The sequence below is a fragment of the Microcaecilia unicolor genome, chromosome 2 (assembly GCF_901765095.1).
Source record: "Microcaecilia unicolor chromosome 2, aMicUni1.1, whole genome shotgun sequence".
NCBI classification, from domain to species: domain Eukaryota; kingdom Metazoa; phylum Chordata; class Amphibia; order Gymnophiona; family Siphonopidae; genus Microcaecilia; species Microcaecilia unicolor.
The window spans coordinates 521,985,509-522,006,796 of NC_044032.1; the positions used below are offsets into that span (position 1 = coordinate 521,985,509).

General features: G+C 43.5%; 1 protein-coding gene across 2 annotated transcripts in view; it reads right to left on the reverse strand.

Moving 5' to 3' along the window:
• The window catches only part of CCDC149 (coiled-coil domain containing 149), a 179,857-nt gene that overhangs the window by 18,929 nt on the left and 139,640 nt on the right, over positions 1 to 21,288 (reverse strand). For both annotated transcript variants that reach the window (XM_030191244.1, XM_030191243.1), the window contains exon 10: positions 10,646 to 10,722. In XM_030191244.1, the coding sequence (XP_030047104.1) occupies positions 10,646 to 10,722 (77 nt within the window). The remainder of the gene's footprint in view (positions 1 to 10,645; positions 10,723 to 21,288) is intronic.

A 21,288-nucleotide genomic window follows, 5' to 3' on the forward strand; every position in this document is an offset into this window, starting at 1 on the left:
ACTGGCTTCCTATCTGTTTCTGCATACAGTTCAAACTCCTCTTATTGACCTATAAGTGCATTCACTCTGCAGCTCCTCAGTACCTCTCCACTCATAGTCTCCCTACATTCCTCCCCGGGAACTCCGTTCACTGAGTAAATCTCTCTTATCTGCACCCTTCTCCTCCACTGCTAACTCCAGATTCCGCTCCTTTTATCTTGCTGCACCATACGCCTGTAATAGACTTCCTGATCTGGTACGTCAAAGCTCCATCTCTGGCCGTCTTCAAATCTAAGCTAATAGCTCACCTTTTTGATGCTGCTTTTAACTCCTAACCCTTATTCACTTATTCAGAACCCTTATTTAATCATCTTCACTTTAATATTCCCTTATCTCGTTTGTCCTGTTTGTCTGTCCTAATTAGACTGTAAGCTCTGTCGAGCAGGGACTGTCTCTTCAAGTTCAAGTGTACAGCGCTGTGTACGTCTAGTAGCGCTTTAGAAATGATAAGTAGTAGTAGTAGTAGAAACTGATCATTGTGACAGCACTGGGATAATACTTGATTATGTTTCTAGGGGGTCCTTTTACAAAAGAACGCAGAAAAATGGCTTGCGGTAGTGTAGGCACGGGTTTTGGGCGCGCAAAGATCCATTTTTCAGCGTGCCTGCAAAAAATGCCTCTTTTTTTATTTTGCCGAAAATGGACGTGCGGCAAAATCAAAATTTCTGCATGTCCATTTTGGGTCTGAGACCTTACCGCCAGCCATTGACCTAGCGGTAAAACATTTGGGCGGTAATGACCTACTCATGTCAGATACCACTTGGCGCGTGTCCGTTACATGCACCAGAAAGTAAAAATTATTTTTCAGACACGTGTAGCGGATGCACGCCAAAATTGAAATTACTGCAAGGGCCACACTGTAACTGGGCGGTAACTCCAATTTGGCGCACGTAGGTGCCTACGCGGCTTAGTAAAAGGGGCCCTAAGGTTGCAAAGATAACCGGTTATATGCTGGTACATACCTGCTTATATTGCCATTTTACAACTTAACTGGTTATGTGCTGGCTTTGAACTTGTTGATATTATATACATTTATTTTTCTAAAATTAATGTTTATGCTGCATGTACCCAGCGCATAAATGTCCATTTTTCCTGTATTTTAGAACAGGCTTTACATCAGCACATTCTGTTCTAAAATACTGGTGAAACTTGAGATGTACCAACCTGTGTGTCTCAATTCCTACTTCTACGACCTGTCTAAAATGGGGCTGTATAGGAAACTGCATCTGTATTGTTTACTCAATAAAATCCAAGTCAGCAAAATAAATCCGTGTAACTTCTGTTTTTATCCACATAGATTCCTACTAAGCCTTTGAAAATTTACCCCTATATGGTCGATGATCAACTGGAGATTAAGAGGGGTAATTATTATAGCAATAATGCATGTTACTTGCTCTTTACCATGTGTTAAAAAGTACTAACACACATTACTGTAACACACATTAGTTTAAGTTACTGAGGGTTACATAGTAATGAGAAGCAAAGCTTGTAAAACATCTCATTAGTATGTAAATTCAAGAACATGGCTTGCAGTGAACATGTTATTCCTGGAAAAATACCACTAACAAGAAGCTGGTGTCATTTTTCTGTTCCCTGGAGCATTGGGCTGTAAAGCTGCAGCTCATTGCTCCTGGGTGGCTTCTTAAAGGGACCACTGCTCACCAATGAGAAACTGCCCCTCCCCCTTATGACATCCCTTGCCCCCAAGATGCCTCATCACTTCCTTTTTTTTCTTCCGTTTATACCTCTTCTTGTGTACCCCAGTATTAAACTGATACACAACTTTACATGATCAGATCCTTAAAAGAGCATGCTAAAGAAAAAATTAAGGATCTGAACATGTAAAATTGTGTATCAGTTTAATACTGACTTAAATACAACGTGCCTTTACTTTAATTTTGATTTAAATAGGAGCAAAATTATGCTTAGAGAAAAACAGATTCCCTTTGAAAGACTATTCTATGTCAGCTGTGAGATTTGACAGCAGCAGGGGAAAATGGAGTTTAGCTCCTGCTTGGAAGCCTTTGAATGCATTGCTGATGTGATATACTTTGGCGAGGAGGGACCTGGTCCTGATGGCTACCTGCAGGAGACATTTTAAGAAACAGATGTTTGTAAATACCAAACTAAGCTGAAAGAAGTGAGAAAAATGGGGGGCTGGTTGCCTCTGTAGATTTTAGGCAACTCACCTGTCCCTAATTAATACCTTCCAACTAACGACAATTAACTTGGCCTCTCTAGAGATGTGCAACATAGCTTATAAATTCTATTTCAAAGAACAGGCATAAACAATTGCATGGCCAGACAGCCAGTTTGTTCAAATGTTCTAATGCGTGCTTTGTATCATTGGTATTATGCTGGCATCATATAATATATATGTTATTTGGATGTTCTTCTATGCTATTTCGGTATTATTTGATTGTACAATGTTTATCATATTTCTGTTATACGATATTCTACAGTACTAAATGTGTATACTTCAGATGCTGTTTCATTCTAGTCCTATTACTAGATTTCAATTTGCTGTTTCCAAGTTTATCTCATTGATTGTATTTATGCTTGTGTTTGGTCATTTTACTATTAATATGCTGTTTTTTTAATTTCAATAATTTTTATTGATGATTAACAGTTTAAACAAAAACTTAACATTCTTTTGTAATCATTTAAGCATTCTACCATAATTATATGCTTAACAAAATTGTAAGTTTTATGTTAAACTGTACCTGCTGTACTCTGTCTTTGGTGAATCTTTTCATAACGATAGTTAATAAAATCTGATAAAGTTTGAATGTGCTGGGGCCCAAAGTGGGCTCTGCCTCTATCTCCCCCCCCCCCCCCCCCCCCCACCGCCCATCTCCCTTTTCAAAATATGCATATTTTAGTTAGAGACAATCCCGCAAGCCCTGCCAGCTTAAGACCTCCGAAGTCTGCCAAAAACTCCCTTTTATCAAGCTTGGCAGTCAGCAGCATTATCCATGAGCAACTGATGACAGCACACTCCACATGCTCAATTGTTGGTGTCTACAGCTCAAGGACATTGCCTCCAACTGCCAAACTTAGTAGAAAGGAGTTCTGGCTGCCTTCAGAGGAGATGGGGTTTGAGGATCCCCACCAGCTACAGGAAAGGTTAGGGCTCGTTAGAAATGTTGGGGCCTAGGGCAGAAATTAAGGAGAGGGGCCCCGTCCTCTATCCTCCCTGCTTCCCTCCCCCCACTTATCTCCTCACCTGCCATTGCTAGAACACACCAACAGATCCTCACCAAATACAGAACAAGGGATCAAAAATTAGAAACAAAAAAATCAAACAAAAATTGAACTGGGAACTCCAAGAAGTTAAACTTGTCATGTACTGCAACACTGGAGAACTAAAAAGAGAATGCATTTCCTTTTCTACTGAACACAATACAAATACATCTGAAATGCACATTTCCCAAAGCTAACATATTCCAGTTAATAAATTCAAAATAAAATGTTTTTTCCTATATTTGTTGTCTTGAAATTTTATTTTTCCATCATGTTGGTCTCAGTTTCTCTTTCCCCATCTATCTTTTGCTCATTCTCCTTCCAGTTGCTGCTGTCCATTTGTCTTTTCTCCTCTCTCTTGTCTTATTCCATTCCCTCACTATACCTGTCTCTGACATATTGATCTATCCCTTTTAGCTCTTTCCTCCCTATCCATCCACTCAAAATTTACCCCGTTTCTCACCCCTCTCCTTTTTACTGTTCACCTATAATTCCATCTCCTTCTCTCAACCTTTACCTCTTCCATTTTCCATCTCACACCTTCTCCAGCCTCCTATTCCCTTCCTTCATCTACTCTGCATTACCACATTTCAACCCTCTGTACTCGCCCTCCTCTCATTCATCTTCTTTCTACCCTCCCAGACCTCTCCCACATGGTTCCACCATTCCCAGTACCTCACTCCCTGTCCCTCTCTCAACTCTTGTAGTCCAGCATCTGCTCCCTCTGTCTACTGATTCCCACCCTCCAAGTCTGACAGCTTCCTGTTCCATCCACTCCACCTCCTACCATTTTCCTATGCCTTTTCTTTCCTCCTGCTCCCCTACATGGCCCGTTATGTTATTTAAAGGTCCCACAAAAATACTCATCAGCGGGGGAATCAAGAACCAATGACAAAAAAATTCCAACGCTGTAAATATTCAATGGTTCATTAAAAATATTCAATATGACAACTAAACTTCTAAGTTTTTAGGACCAGTAGACCAATAGCTCACCATACCTCATCATCAGTCCATTCATGAAATTATATATATATATATATATATATATATATATATATATATATATATATATATATATATATATATATATATATATATACAGTGGGGGAAATAAGTATTTGATCCCTTGCTGATTTTGTAAGTTTGCCCACTGACAAAGACATGAGCAGCCCATAATTGAAGGGTAGGTTATTGGTAACAGTGAGAGATAGCACATCACAAATTAAATCCGGAAAATCACATTGTGGAAAGTATATGAATTTATTTGCATTCTGCAGAGGGAAATAAGTATTTAATCCCTCTGGCAAACAAGACCTAATACTTGGTGGCAAAACCCTTGTTGGCAAGCACAGCGGTCAGACGTCTTCTGTAGTTGATGATGAGGTTTGCACACATGTCAGGAGGAATTTTGGTCCACTCCTCTTTGCAGATCATCTCTAAATCATTAAGAGTTCTGGGCTGTCGCTTGGCAACTCGCAGCTTCAGCTCCCTCCATAAGTTTTCAATGGGATTAAGGTCTGGTGACTGGCTAGGCCACTCCATGACCCTAATGTGCTTCTTCCTGAGCCACTCCTTTGTTGCCTTGGCTGTATGTTTTGGGTCATTGTCGTGCTGGAAGACCCAGCCACGACCCATTTTTAAGGCCCTGGCGGAGGGAAGGAGGTTGTCACTCAGAATTGTACGGTACATGGCCCCATCCATTCTCCCATTGATGCGGTGAAGTAGTCCTGTGCCCTTAGCAGAGAAACACCCCCAAAACATAACATTTCCACCTCCATGCTTGACAGTGGGGACGGTGTTCTTTGGGTCATAGGCAGCATTTCTCTTCCTCCAAACACGGCGAGTTGAGTTCATGCCAAAGAGCTCAATTTTTGTCTCATCTGACCACAGCACCTTCTCCCAATCACTCTCGGCATCATCCAGGTGTTCACTGGCAAACTTCAGACGGGCCGTCACATGTGCCTTCCGGAGCAGGGGGACCTTGCGGGCACTGCAGGATTGCAATCCGTTATGTCGTAATGTGTTACCAATGGTTTTCGTGGTGACAGTGGTCCCAGCTGCCTTGAGATCATTGACAAGTTCCCCCCTTGTAGTTGTAGGCTGATTTCTAACCTTCCTCATGATCAAGGATACCCCACGAGGTGAGATTTTGCGTGGAGCCCCAGATCTTTGTCGATTGACAGTCATTTTGTACTTCTTCCATTTTCTTACTATGGCACCAACAGTTGTCTCCTTCTCGCCCAGCGTCTTACTGATGGTTTTGTAGCCCATTCCAGCCTTGTGCAGGTGTATGATCTTGTCCCTGACATCCTTAGACAGCTCCTTGCTCTTGGCCATTTTGTAGAGGTTAGAGTCTGACTGATTCACTGAGTCTGTGGACAGGTGTCTTTCATACAGGTGACCATTGCCGACAGCTGTCTGTCATGCAGGTAACGAGTTGATTTGGAGCATCTACCTGGTCTGTAGGGGCCAGATCTCTTACTGGTTGGTGGGGGATCAAATACTTATTTCCCTCTGCAGAATGCAAATAAATTCATATACTTTCCACAATGTGATTTTCCGGATTTAATTTGTGATGTGCTATCTCTCACTGTTACCAATAACCTACCCTTCAATTATGGGCTGCTCATGTCTTTGTCAGTGGGCAAACTTACAAAATCAGCAAGGGATCAAATACTTATTTCCCCCACTGTATATATATATATACTAGCCGTTCAGCCCGTAAAAACAGGCTAGGAGGGGGGGTTGAAAGGCCCCCCACCCTGCCGCCGAGTTTGCCGCTGCCGCTCCCCATCTGAGTTCATCTCCCCCCCCCCCCCCGGAGCCGTCGCCACCCACCCTCCACCCGGTCATACTGCTGAGCTGCCGTGGCCTTCCTTCTTCTCTGCCTGTGTCCCGCCCTCGTGTGACGTAACGTCGTCGAGGGCGGGACACAGGCAGAGAAGAAGAAGGAAGGCCGACGGCAGCTCAGCAGAGCTGTGTGCTGCGTGCCCTCGCTGTTTCAATAGCGGAGCGAGGGCCCAACCGGGTGGAAGGTGGGTGGCGGCGGCGACTCCGGGTGGGGGGAGTGTTAGCGACGACGGTGTCCCTCGCAAATGCGCAGTACAGATCCTCTCTGTTCCGCCCTCGTCATCACGTATTGACGCGGGGGCGGGGCAGAGAGGGTCTCTACTGCGCATTTGCGAGTGAGTACGACACTCGCCATTTATATATATTGATATATGATATATATACAGTGGGGGAAATAAGTATTTGATCCCTTGCTGATTTTGTAAGTTTGCCCACTGACAAAGACATGAGCAGCCCATAATTGAAGGGTAGGTTATTGGTAACAGTGAGAGACAGCACATCACAAATTAAATCCGGAAAATCACATTGTGGAAAGTATATGAATTTATTTGCATTCTGCAGAGGGAAATAAGTATTTGATCCCCCACCAACCAGTAAGAGATCTGGCCCCTACAGACCAGGTAGATGCTCCAAATCAACTCGTTACCTGCATGACAGACAGCTGTCGGCAATGGTCACCTGTATGAAAGACACCTGTCCACAGACTCAGTGAATCAGTCAGACTCTAACCTCTACAAAATGGCCAAGAGCAAGGAGCTGTCTAAGGATGTCAGGGACAAGATCATACACCTGCACAAGGCTGGAATGGGCTACAAAACCATCAGTAAGACGCTGGGCGAGAAGGAGACAACTGTTGGTGCCATAGTAAGAAAATGGAAGAAGTACAAAATGACTGTCAATCGACAAAGATCTGGGGCTCCACGCAAAATCTCACCTCGTGGGGTATCCTTGATCATGAGGAAGGTTAGAAATCAGCCTACAACTACAAGGGGGGAACTTGTCAATGATCTCAAGGCAGCTGGGACCACTGTCACCACGAAAACCATTGGTAACACATTACGACATAACGGATTGCAATCCTGCAGTGCCCGCAAGGTCCCCCTGCTCCGGAAGGCACATGTGACGGCCCGTCTGAAGTTTGCCAGTGAACACCTGGATGATGCCGAGAGTGATTGGGAGAAGGTGCTGTGGTCAGATGAGACAAAAATTGAGCTCTTTGGCATGAACTCAACTCGCCGTGTTTGGAGGAAGAGAAATGCTGCCTATGACCCAAAGAACACCGTCCCCACTGTCAAGCATGGAGGTGGAAATGTTATGTTTTGGGGGTGTTTCTCTGCTAAGGGCACAGGACTACTTCACCGCATCAATGGGAGAATGGATGGGGCCATGTACCGTACAATTCTGAGTGACAACCTCCTTCCCTCCGCCAGGGCCTTAAAAATGGGTCGTGGCTGGGTCTTCCAGCACGACAATGACCCAAAACATACAGCCAAGGCAACAAAGGAGTGGCTCAGGAAGAAGCACATTAGGGTCATGGAGTGGCCTAGCCAGTCACCAGACCTTAATCCCATTGAAAACTTATGGAGGGAGCTGAAGCTGCGAGTTGCCAAGCGACAGCCCAGAACTCTTAATGATTTAGAGATGATCTGCAAAGAGGAGTGGACCAAAATTCCTCCTGACATGTGTGCAAACCTCATCATCAACTACAGAAGACGTCTGACCGCTGTGCTTGCCAACAAGGGTTTTGCCACCAAGTATTAGGTCTTGTTTGCCAGAGGGATTAAATACTTATTTCCCTCTGCAGAATGCAAATAAATTCATATACTTTCCACAATGTGATTTTCCGGATTTAATTTGTGATGTGCTATCTCTCACTGTTACCAATAACCTACCCTTCAATTATGGGCTGCTCATGTTTTTGTCAGTGGGCAAACTTACAAAATCAGCAAGGGATCAAATACTTATTTCCCCCACTGTATATATACACACACAAACACACCCATATATGTCCATTAATTCTCAAAGTCAAAAACATATTCTTCTGTCAAAATCTTCATAAAAACCCACAACTTATAATACACAGGAGAGCCACTGTCTCGAGAATATTGTGTACAGGAGAGCCAATGCCGACATGACCATGTTTCATCATCTGCTTCAGGGCAAATAGTCTCCTGAAATTAAAAAAAAACTTTATTAAAAATTCAAACAAAGTTGTGACTTGCTTATTCTAAACAAAAAATCGTTGCCATTACCAAGGGATTGAGCTGTAAGTGGTTTATAAAAAAGACGTGGTCATCATTTTTTAGGGCTGCATTTTGTAAATTAGAAGAATGTGTGCTGAAGGTATGTGGTTTTATCATTTTTGTTTGAATAAGCAATTCACAACTTTGAATTTTTAATACATTTTTTTTTAATTTCAGGAGACTATTTGCCCTGAAGCAGATGACAAAGCATGGCTGTGTCGGCAGTGACTCTCCTGTACACAATATGAGACAGTGGCTGTCCTGTATAAGATAATTTGTTGGTTTTTATGAAGATTATGAAAGGAACTGTTTTTGAATTTATTTGAGAATCAATGGACATATATGGGGTGTATATATACTTTTCATGAATGGACCAATGATGAGATACAGTGAGTCATTGCTCTCCCTATATGAAATAATGAAGGTGAACCACACCAATGACTGCTCCTAAAAGCTTACAGAAAGTTAGTTGTGATATTTAATATTTTTGATGATCCCCACATGGTCCAGCATCTCTTCCTTCTGCTTCAGATCCAACATCTCTCTCTCTTTCTTCCCTCCCTCCTCCTATGCAGTACCTCTTTCTTCCTCTTATCCACTCCATGCCCACCCCCTTTCTGCCCCCATTTACAGCATTGCTCCCCCTTCAGTTAATGCTGGGGCAGTTTGAGGGTGGAGCATGGCCAGTGCCCAGATTAACTATCTGGGCAAGCTGGGCTGGCTAAAAGGCTGTCCTAACTTGTCCAGATTGCTATCTGGGTAATGGCACTGATTAAATGGATAACTTTCAGCAGTCACCTATAACCTAGATATTTGGATTTGGCCTGGCATTGAATATCTGGCTCTAAATCAGCTTGCAACAGTCAGTGTTTCAAAAAAAACAAAACCAAAGCCCTGCCTGCTGTGGACTGAATAATGCCCAGGTTATACTTAGCATCTCAATCATGTACGTACAAATAAGTACAGACAATAAATGTGTATTGATCAGCATGCAAAAATAACATTTAAAGTATTGCATTTCAAACAGAACCTACTCCCAAATCCCACCGACACATTGTAGCTCAGGCCTTCAGGAAGCAGGAAAAAGGAGAAAGACACTTGTTATTTTGACAGGATTTTACTCACCGAGGCAAAACCCAGAGAAACATAACAGAGTGCATCAGAAAGACAGAAACACAATTTAACACTTCTTTTATTTTCATGTTGAAAGCCTGATTTAAGGAGATTGATGATCTGATGAACCTTATAATATTCACTCTGTGCTACAACTGATATTTAGCATACAGATTTTTTTGTTTTTATGCCTTAAGAGCTTTTTTCTACACTTAAATTTGGACTTGCTTGTTTGATAGAATTGAGCCTATAATTGTACTTGTTGGGCATTTAGCACTGAGGCCCTCTTTCTTTATGAAAATATATAAGGGCTATTATTGATTCTTTGGTTCAGTCATATAGCACATTGTGAAGTGGGATTGGCTTATTGCCTATAGAGTTGTTGATATTTATCCCGCTGCCTCAACAAGCGTATTTTTTCAGTAATGCTAAGCCTCAATTTGCATGTGTCAGACTGGCCTTAAGCTATATTTGTACTGAGAATTAATAAAAGCAAGTAAGCAAGAATTCCTATATTGCATCCCAGTTTCAAGGATAAATAGGATGAAGCAGCAGTAGTACTAGACATTCACAGGCAGAATTAATAGATCCTGGCACTGCTCCACAGAAATGTCCAGTAAGCCAAAAGGTGTAATTGTGTCAAAGCTTCAAAGGGAGAAGAGAGTCTAACATCCCTCAGCTACAGAATCATGATTGCATAACTCAGCTGACGTTGACTGTACGAGGAACAACTAAGAAAAGGTAAGCCACTCAGCTTCAGGCCCAACCCTTCCATGATGGCAAGAAGGTTGCCACCTGACTCCAGTTGTTTCCTCCAACCAGGCTAACCAAGTTCATCTTTGACCCCATGGCATGTATGGAAATACAGTCATGTTTTTCTTATAGAAATCAGAACTACAGTTTATGTACACTGTGGGGTTAAACCTGGACTAAATCAATCTCTGTAAAGGGGAAATGAAAAATAAATAAATAAATAAATGCAGAGCTAGAAGAAGCTTCTGCCTGGTCAGAAAGTCAAAGAACACCAAAACCAAATGTCACATCTTACAGTTCAAACAGAGCATTGAATAAAGCAGAATCTTATTACTATAAAACTGTCCACTAATATTTATTTTAAAACAAATTAATATGATCAATTTGCTTTGGTTTCTACTGACCTGGAAGACTCCATAAGCCAGAAACTTCTAAAGTTCTTAATTTTTTCTCCAGTTCTGCAACTCTGTTACCTAAAATTCTGAGAGAAAAATTAACCATGCTCAATAGCCTTTAGACAAAATTGTTTTTCTTTTGAAGTACTTCTCTCCCATGGTGCTCACAAAATAAAGTAGCCTAGTGGGTAATGCCTGGAGCTGAGAACCAGAGAAGCCAGGGTTTAGATCGTGCCTCTCCTACTGATGCTTGTTCTGACATTTATTTATTTATTTGGACTTACTTACTGCCCATTGGCGTAGCCAAGGGTGGGCCTGGGTGAGTCCAGGCCCACCCACTTTGGGCTCAGGCCCACCTAGTAGCAGCACATCTATGATGTGGCTGGCAGGGATCCCCAAGCCCCACCAGCCAAAAACCCAACAACTGTCCCTCCTGAACACCTTGCAAATTGCATATCTTCACCTGCCGCAAGCAGCAACTGATACATACTGCTCGCACCAGCCCCACAGCCTTCCCTCTGATGTATTCCTGCCTATGCAGAAACAGGAAGTTGCATCAAAGGGAAGGCTGTGGGCCCAACATGAGCAGTGTGTATTAGTTGCTGCTCGCTGCTGCTGAAAATCTATTTAAAAAGTATGCAGGGGAGGGGGGATGTTTGAGAGACCATATGGCATGCAGGTAAGAGAGAGAGAGAGAGACCAAATCACTTGTGGGACAAGGCAGAGTTCTTCTGCCCACCCATCTTGGACCTAGGCCCACCCAAAATTGGGTGTCTGGCTACATCCGTTATTGCCTCTATCAAAAACTCAGTGATTTCCAACTTCAAAACTGACACAATACAATAACCCCACAAGCAACCCCTACCTAATGCAAATCAGCTCTAACTAATCCTTCTCCAACCCAGATACAATTAAATTATCTCAGTCTCACCCCGAATTTAAACTGATTGACCTTTGCTTATCCTCTACAGTCAAAGGGATCAAAAAGGAGTACAGCATAAATTCAGCAGCAACAGCCAGTGGATTATTATGCATCTCTGAAGGAGAGAGAATAAAGTTTTCTTCTCCAAGTCTTGCTGAATATCTTCGTGCAGTACATATTGGCCACAGATCACCTCGGATAAATCGAGGCCCACCTGTAACTTATGCACCAGGGCTAGAGATGGAGACTGTAATACTGCACATGAAGATGACACCCCTGCTGCAGATAAAGGCCTAGGCAGACAAGTTGATGGACCCACTACCACAGGAGATAAGCCACAGGCATTAATGAAAAAATTAAGAAGATTAACAACAGTTATGTGGACTACTATAGATAAAGAGGAGATAATGAACTGCTAGTTTAAGGCTATACACCCTGGAGCTGATACAGAAAGGCTCACGGTAGAGTTGCACGTGGAAGTCTGAGCATTTGACTTCCGCAGTAAGTATAACACTGTACCATGCAAAAAGATGGCATGCAAATTTTATGCAGCTAATTCGTGGGGGGGAGTGGGGGCAGCATGCTGGATACATGCACACAAAGGTTTCATGGAGAGTGTGGCTTCTTGTGTGAATGGCCAAAGAAAAATTGAAAGTGAAAGCACATATTGACCTGGTCTTCCGCACCTAAATATGGGCCTCACAAAAACTGCCCACATATAAAATTTTTGCCGAATCATACTTAGGCATAAAACAACAGAAACTGATGCGTGCTTTCACTTTAGGTTTTGTTCAGACATGCACATGTCTGTTACCTTCCATCTGCCTTTAAACCTTGCAGGGATTCCTTCCAGTTGCAAAAGGAAGCAAAATCGGCAGTAAAATCTCAAACCTAGCATGAAATCTTCTCCAAGAACTCTTGTATATTGACCCACACCTGGTGAAAACATTCTTGCAGTAACTGCAGAATACTCAGTAGCTTCATTAGCATTCTTTTTAATGCAATGTGCAGCCATGTATTCTGTGCAAGTTAACACCCATACTCAATCCCTCTCTGCACCGCTTGGTGCGATCAACCCGCAGTAACTGTGTGGTTAGGCCTGTGGTAGCTTTCTACATCTGCCCCTCCCCCCATGTTTAAACCAAGAAAGTTTGCCAAAAACTGGAGGAAACAGGAATATTGCCACAGAAGCTAATAGAAGCAACTGATGTGAATTTAAGATCCCTAAGTTGACAGATTAAAGAAAAGAAGTGCATGAGTTAAAGAGGAAACTTAGGCTGGTGCATCAGAGGGAAGATATTTGCTGATAAGAAACACGAGCTGCAGAAGGGGTAACAATAAAAGCAGGGCTTTTTATGTCCAAGTACAAGTCGCTGGCCTGCACCCTTTCTCTCGCTCCCCTCTTCTGACCCTCCTTAACTTCGGCAGCGAGGTGCAGCAATTAAGAGAGGCTGCCTGTGTCAGGGCCTTCCCTCTGCGAGTCCCGCCTATGCAGAAACAGGAAGTTGAAAAAAAGTAGCAGGACTCACAGAGGGAAGGCCCTGATGCTGGCAGCCTCTCAATCGCTGCACTAGCTGATGCTGGGGGCCTGGGTAGCAGGAGGAAGATGGGAGGGGGTAGGGAGAATCGCTGGACATGGATAGCAGGAGAGGACAGGGGGAGAGAAAAAAATCGCTGGACATGGATGGCAGGAGAGGATGGGGGAAGAAGAATCGCTGGACATGGATGAGAGGGCAGTGGAGGACAGGGGCTGAGGAGAATCGTTGGACATGGATGGAAGTGGAGGACGGGGGCTGAGGACAATCATTGGACATGGATGGCAGTGGAGGATGGGGCAGAGGAGAATCGTTGGACATGGATGGTAGTGGAGAATCATTGGACATGGATGGGAGGGGAGGGCAGAGGAGAGAGGAGACATTGCTGGACATGGATGGGATGAGAGGGCAGGGAAGAGAGGAGAAATGCTGGAAATGGATGGATGGATGGATGGATGGATGGATAGGGGAGCAGGAGAGGGGAGAATTGCTGGACATAGATGGATGGAGGGGAGAGCAGGGGAGAGAGAATTGCTGAACTTCGATGGAGGAGAGGGGAGAGAGAATTATTGATGGATATGGATATTGATGGAGGGAAGAGAGAGGAGAAATGCTGAACATGGATGGAGAGGGGGAAAGAGAAAAGATGAAGATGCACATGGATGAAGATGAGGAAAAGTGAAGAGAGGAAAAAAACTGCACATGGATGGAGAAAATAGACAAAAACTGGATCTACGTTGTACCTGCTCCAGTCAATTCCACAAAGGACCCAGCTTTTACTTATGGATGTAGGGCAAGAAATGAAGAAGAACGGAGGAAAGTAAAGAAATAAATGGAAAGGAAGCCCTGGAAACAGAATTAAGACAACAGATAGAAAGCAGCAGAATCAGAGACTGGGGCCAATATGATCAGAAAAACAAAGTCACCAGACAGCAAAGGTAGAAGAAATCATTTTATTTTCATTTTAGTGTTTGGAATATGTCCAGTTTGAGAATTTACATCTGCTGTCTTATTTTGCACTGTGTGTACTGGAGCTATAACAGCTTACAGAAATTATTTATTAAAAAAACACGTTATGTTTTTCTCCTATACTGGTATATTATTTTCAATGATGCCTGTTTATATGTGCCATGGCTGGTATAAGGGGTGTGGCTATCATAGGGGCAGAGCCATAGGTGGTGACCCCACCCATAATGAGTACCGGTACCTTTTTTCCTACAAAAAAGCACTGAATAAGAGAAAAGCTGAAAGGCTGACATGGAGGGAGATAGAATACCTGGTATATCTGGCTGATTTGAACTTGACTGGCCAGTGCTGAATATCAATCTGGATGGTTAAGTTCAAACCAGCCAAAACTAAACCGGATATGGCCCAGCATTGATGATCCAGGCTTAGCGCTGACCACGGTCTGAATATTAGCCCCATAATCTATATAAAGGGACAATCTAGTAATAATCACAGAAATTAATCAAATGTATTACTGTTCAGCAAAAATTATTACTGGGAGAATTCTACCAACAACAATACATAGACAGAGACAGTAACAACTCTTTCTTGAAAAAACTAAGTGAAGGAAAAATAAAATTATTGCGTGCACAGATGTCCCTGATAAGACTGGTATCTAAAAGGATCAAGATCAGTAAAGATAATATGAAAGATCTAAAACATCAAGCATGCAGCATTAACAGAGGAAGACCTAAAACGTATATTGTGAAGTACTGGACGCCCTCCTGGTCTCCCTGTTGTCTTTTCATACTCGACTGCCCTTATAAATACTATTTGAGGGGAGAAGAATTTATCTTGATAGCTGAGTATGTGTCCCTTGAATGGCTGCATTAGGAAAAGGATGTTCATAATTACCAAGGGCAGTTTCCCAACGTTCAAAACCCTTCCCAGTAATACTTAGTACTCTTCTTCCTCAGGACAGACACAGAACCCCTGGAAGGGAGAAAACCTGGCATGGCTTCAGGAAGGGAGGTGCTTCACACTTGTGCTTTCCAGGAGGGAAAGGAGTCAGGGCCAGATGCACAAAGCTTACTATGATATTCATGTTTGATTTAGACTGGTTCTAGCCAGTCTAAAGCAAGTAATCAGAAAGTAATGCACAAAGGGGTTTTCTGTGGCTCTAATGAATGCTGTTAGCAGCCACCGAGAACCCCATGCAAATGTATTACAATGAGCTCATTAATATTCTAATGAGCTCATTTGTAGTCTAATAGGTATACCTTGGGATGCACAGCTCCAGAGCAACATAATTTAAGAAGAAAATTTAAAGGCTGCTCTGGAGCTGTCGGAGAGGAGGGAAGCATAGGCAGACAGCTCCAAAAGGCTGCATGCTTGTGATTTCTACGTCTCACCTCCTGCCCCCCCCCCCCAGCTGAGCCCCACTGCAAGCTCCCCCCTTGAAATTTTTTAAAATTTTCCCTGGTGGTCTAAAGGACCCTCACCCCCCCCCCCCCCGAATCTTTTTTCTAAATTTCCCTGGTGGTCCAGTGGACCGTGACTCCCCCACAACCCCCAAACCTTTTTTTTTTTTTTACAATTTTCCTTGGTGGTCCAGTGGACCGCACCCCCCTCCCCGTGCATGCACCCACCTGCACCCCTCTGTGTTGTACCTTTAGAAGGTGGAGGCAAGAGGGCAGGAGCAACATCTCTCTTCTCGAGCCCTCCCAGGACAAAATTGCAGCACCCAGGACCTACCCAGTGCATTCTGAGATGTACTGGGCAGCACTAAACACCATATAAGGAGTTTTTTTTCCCTTATATGGTGCTTAGCCCCACCCAGTGCATCCCAGTCTAAAGCAAAAAAACTCCTTATATGGTGTTTAGCCCTGCCCAGTGCATCCCAGATGCACTGGGCTGGGCCTGGGCACTGCCATTTTGTCCTGGGAGGGCTCGTGGCAGGAGCTGTTGCTCCTTCCCTCTTGTCTCCACCTTCTAAAAGGTACACAGAGGAGTGTGGGTGGGGTTGGGAGATGGGGTGGGTGTGTGCACATGGGGGGGGGGGGGGTTGTGGCCCACTAGGCCACCAGGGAAAATTGTACAAAAAGTGTTCGGGGTGTTGCACTGCACTGGATCACCAGGGAAAATTATAAAAAATAAGTTCAGGGGGTTGTGGTCCACTGGACCACTAGGGAAAATAAAAAAAAAAAAAGATTAGGGGGAGTCAGGGTCCATTGAACCACCAAGAAAAAAAAAAGTGTGGGGTTGGGGGGCCCGGTGCATCAAAGCTGTCAAATGATTTTGACAGCTCAGACTCGCAAACATTGCCGGCTGCTAGCAAGTCACTAAATTTTACCAAGGCAGCTGTATTTTACAGCTGTCTTTGTGTATCAGGCCCTAGGTCCTTGGGGATTAGCAGGGGTTTAGATCAAGCCCTATTTCCTTGACTCACTAACAGTATATCCTGGAAGCCAGAGAGGCTGGGGAACGGGTGGGGCCGTTCTCTCGGGGAAGACCCATGGTAAAATGCCTGCTGTTGGCTGAAAGGGGGAAGGAGTGGACAGAACAAGGAGAGACCTACCTGAGGGGAGGTCTGGCCTTCCTCCCAGAGAACTGGCTGCAAGGGTAATAGAGTTACCCAACCCAGAGGAGGACCCCAAAGTTAATGCAGTGCCAGGAAGTAGGGAAACGGGAAGGAACTGAAGCCTGGTCCTCACTGGGGAAATACTGTTGTGAGACAGGGACTGACCTGCCTGAAGAGAGAGAGGTGTGTGTGTGTGTGTGGGGGGGGGGGGGGGGTCAGGGGGCAAGTGCCTTAATGAATGCAGTTTGTTCTAGAGGAGCGAACAGTTGCCAGTGGAGGAAAATATGGGAATTTCTCCTGAATAACTCACGTCCTCAATTTCAGCAATGTGGAGGGAGCAGAGACTGTTCCTGGGCAGCCTTAGCCTGCAGCTGTGATCAGGTTGGGGAAATCACCTGGTCAGTGATACATTCACTAAGAGCACAGCTCTAGGCTATGTCTTGGACACACTGGTTCAAACCTATGCGAAACTTATGAACTGCTATAGACTGAACTGCAACTTTGGTTATGGAAGAAAAGTTAAATCCTTCCTGTATTGTTTTGCATAAATCCCTTCTGGCAAAGCCAAGGGAAGCAGTGAGTGAAGTGCTTAATAATGAACTTGCTGTGTGAACCGTTTTGGTTTGTTTTTCCTTTTGAGTTCTGAGCCCCACATGTTATAAGGACTTGTGCTATGTTTTGAGAATTAACTCTGCTTATTGAATTTGATTCTTTTTGCTCAATAAAAGCCTTCAAGTTTTGAAACCTGGTTGCCTTGTGAATGCCTGAGCTGGAGAGTTGGAAATCCCGGACAGGAGTTGGATCTGGATTTGTGGATATTTCCTGGTTTCTTCAAAGGGAAGTGTAAGAGTGCGCCGACCTGGTAATATGGACCATGCCATGCCCTGGTGCAACACTACAATATGCTCCCATAATATATTAAAATTATCAGCTGAAGCACAAAAACTGCAGAAATACGAAGAAACAGAAAAGAAAGACATTAAAATAAACTGTATATTCAGAAGTTCTGGGAGCAGGTGCATCGTGACATCATTAGAGTGTTACATAAGCAGACCCCATTTAATGTTCAATTTTATGATTGTACTTTTATTAGGCATTCAACTATTGCATCAGAGAAAAATTGCTTTGTTATCTGTTTCTTTTAGCTAGCAAAATGTGTTTTGTTACAAAGGTGTAGTGCATCTTCTCCAACCATTATGCAGTGGAGGAATCTAATTTATGCTATGAAGATTCTTGAGTGCCACAGGACGAGATAGAATAAAGCTGCAAGATGGCTTCAGTTTCAAAAGATACACATCTATGTTTACTAAGTGGCGCTATGGGCGCGTTAGCGTTTTTAACGCGCATAAATGGTTTACATGCGTTAAACGCTAATGCGCACACAGAAATGTATAGGCGCGTTAGCGTTTAACGCGCCTTAAATTTATAGGCACGTTAAAAAAGCTAACGCATCTTAGTAAACATACCCCATAGTAAGCTATTTTGAGGGCGATGCCACATCAGGTATGCAGTTGGGTCCTTAATTATTAATACTGTGGGTCTAGCACTAACTTCTGGCACTGGCCTTGGAGTCAGTGGGAGTCTTTGTGGGGAAGAGGTTCTTAGTGAGGGGAGGGGTGGCTTCATGGAGGTGGGAAAGCTGGGTGGGGGAAGGGACAAAACACAAATGTAATAATTAACATAATTTTGAGACCCAAGTTGTATGATGATGTTGTTGGGATATATTGTTGTACTGTCTTGTGTACTTTCCTGTTTTGTTGCTGTGTTTTCAATTTAAAAAAAAACTAAAAAATACCTGTATAGAGAGAACCCAAAACGATTCTAAAGGGACCTTGGAAAGAGAATAAGTACAGTGAAAATACCACCAACTAAAGCTATCACTCCAAGACATGGAAGACTGCAAAAATCAATTGGTAACGCAGTCAGACTTACCTCCACAACAGACGGAACAACTCTTTGAAAGGCAAATTCAAGTAGCGATCTCAATAATTACAGAGCCATACTTATTTTCCTACAGTCTATAAGCTAATCACTGCAGTAGATACCAATAGAATAAATGATCATATTGTCTCTAATATCATGGCAACAGAACACAAACTATTAAGAAGGGAGCATATGATATCAAGGACTGGTGTGGAGGAGTAGCCTAATGGTTAGTGCAATGGTTTTGATCCTGGCATCCTGAGGTCAATTTCCACAGCAGCTCCTTGTGACCTTGGGCAAATCAGTTAACCCTCCATTGCCCCAGGTACAAAAAAAACAAACAAACCAACAACTTACTGTGAGCCCCCCTAGGGACTGAAATGTGTATAGCACTGAATACATCTAGTAGTGCTATAGAAATAATTAGTAGGATCAGGTAATGCTGAATAAAGACATTATGGCAAGTGCTAAGAAAAGCAGAAATGAGAAATCTCAGTACAGTATTGTTTGATTATAAGAAAGTCTTAATTTTTTATTTATGCATTTATATAAACAATTCCACAAGTATACACTTAAGAAACGCAGGGCAAACATAATGCACAACAACTTTCTAAAAGGTAACAATAGAGGAAAGCAAATGAAATCATATGCATTTAACTCTTTCTTAGACCACTAATCAGCCCCGTTTACAAAGTCGCACTAGCAGCTGCTGGTGTACTAATGTCAACACAGCCCATTCACTTTGAATGGGCTGTGTTGGCATTGCTGCGCAGCTTAGAAAACAGAGGGGTAAATTAGGAGGAGTGACAACATATTAATAGGTGATTATTAAGAATTAAGTCAAGGAAAAGGCCTAGCATGATTTATAAGTTCACAATAACCGATGATTTAACCAACTCCAGATAACTTCTTCAGGTCGATGAAAGACTTTAGAAGTTCCGGTTCAAAGAACATGTACTTCACACCCAAATATCTAACAATACATTTACAGGGATAATCTAGAAGAACTGAAGCACCCAATGCTTTAATGGTAGCTCTCGTGTCCAAAAAATGTCTCCTCCTATCCTGAATGTTTTTGGCCACATCAGGATATAACCACATTCCTTGACCACAAAAGGGTGGTTGAAAATTCTTAAAGAACAGTCTCATGATCCCATTTAAATCTCGTTCAAATACAATGGAAAGGAGTAAGGTAGCTCTATCTGATACCTCCAAAACAGAGTCCTCCAATATAGCACATAAATCTTGTTCCAGACCAGGATTTTCCCGTGCTCCCCCACTTGCCATTTTGGTAGGTAAATAATAAAATAAACCTTATTGACTGGAGGAATAGAGCCTGGGGAAAATTTGCTAACTCATTTTTTAAACAAATCCACAGGGGGAACATCTACTAGACTGACAGTGATCAGGGCCCCCAGGCAGAAAGGGTTATTGGGCCCCTCCACACCTCTGCCGTCACATCCCCCTGCACACTACAGCTCCCCGGGCCTATCTTGAAGACCCCTGGTGGTCTAGTGGCCTCTTCGGGGGGGGGGGGGGACAGGAAAGAACCCCACTTTTTCTCGCCCATCACCACTGCTCTATCCGGTGCTGCCACTTAACGGCTGCCAAGTCTTTCTGCGGCAATCTCACAGGTCTCGGCAGTCTCGTGAGACTGCTGAAGGAAGTCTCAGCAGCCATTTTGAATATGAAGCAGCATAGCAGGCAGGAAAGAGTGAGGTTCTTTCCTGCCTCCAAAGAGGCCACTAGACCACTAGGACTCTTCAAATTAGGTCTGGGGAGGGCCCACTGAGGCTCAGGGGCCTGTAGTGTGCAGGGGAGGGGGGACAGACAAATTGGGTTCCCCAGACCCTCTGGGTCCTCAGACACTGCCAGGTTGCCCGTATGGTCAGTCTGCTCCTATTTCAAATAAAAGAGGCCCGTCTACTCTATATTTATGCAACAGAGTTATTTAATTATCTATCATATCTCTCTTTATCTTCCAAATTGAGATCTTTAAAGTCTGTGCCCGTACACTTTATGACAAAGATCACTGACCATTTTAGTGGCCACCCTCTTTTCTCAGGGCTGGTGCAACATGGTAAGTGCAGTAAGCAGGACAGGTGGGCCCCGATGTTTGGTGGTGCCAAAAGCTTCCACGAACACCGCTCTTCCTTCTGTTGCACCAGCACTATCTGTACCATGTGGGTTGGCTCTTTAAATTTAAGCCACAAGTTGTAGGAGGGAACTCCAGTGCAAATCTTGCAAGACTTGCACCAGAATTGCGTCCTGCATTGCATGGCAATAGAGATAGGATGGTGGTGGTTGCAGTGCAGGTGGTAGCAGCAGTGGCTGCACCTTGGGGGGGGGGGGGGGGGGAGGGCAGAAACATTGGCTCCGTCCCTTTCAATGAGTGGTCTTCAGACTTGTATACATCATAGGTCTCATCAGAGACTTATACGCCTCCTTTTTCCTGCTGACCATTCCACCCTCTATGTACCCAAGCATGCTTTTGGCTTTTGCCATCACCTTTTCTATCTGTTTGGCCACCTTAAGAGCATCAGATCTTAATGGATGAAAGCAAATGTTCTTAGTTTAAACACGTCTAAGACTCAAATTCTGGATCTGGCATAGAGTATGAAATCCCAGGTTGCCAAGTGATTAGCACAGTGGGTTTTTATTTATTTGTTATATTTGTATCCCACATTTTCCCACCTATTTGTACGCTCAATGTGGCTTACATATTACCGGAGAGGCCTTTGCAGGC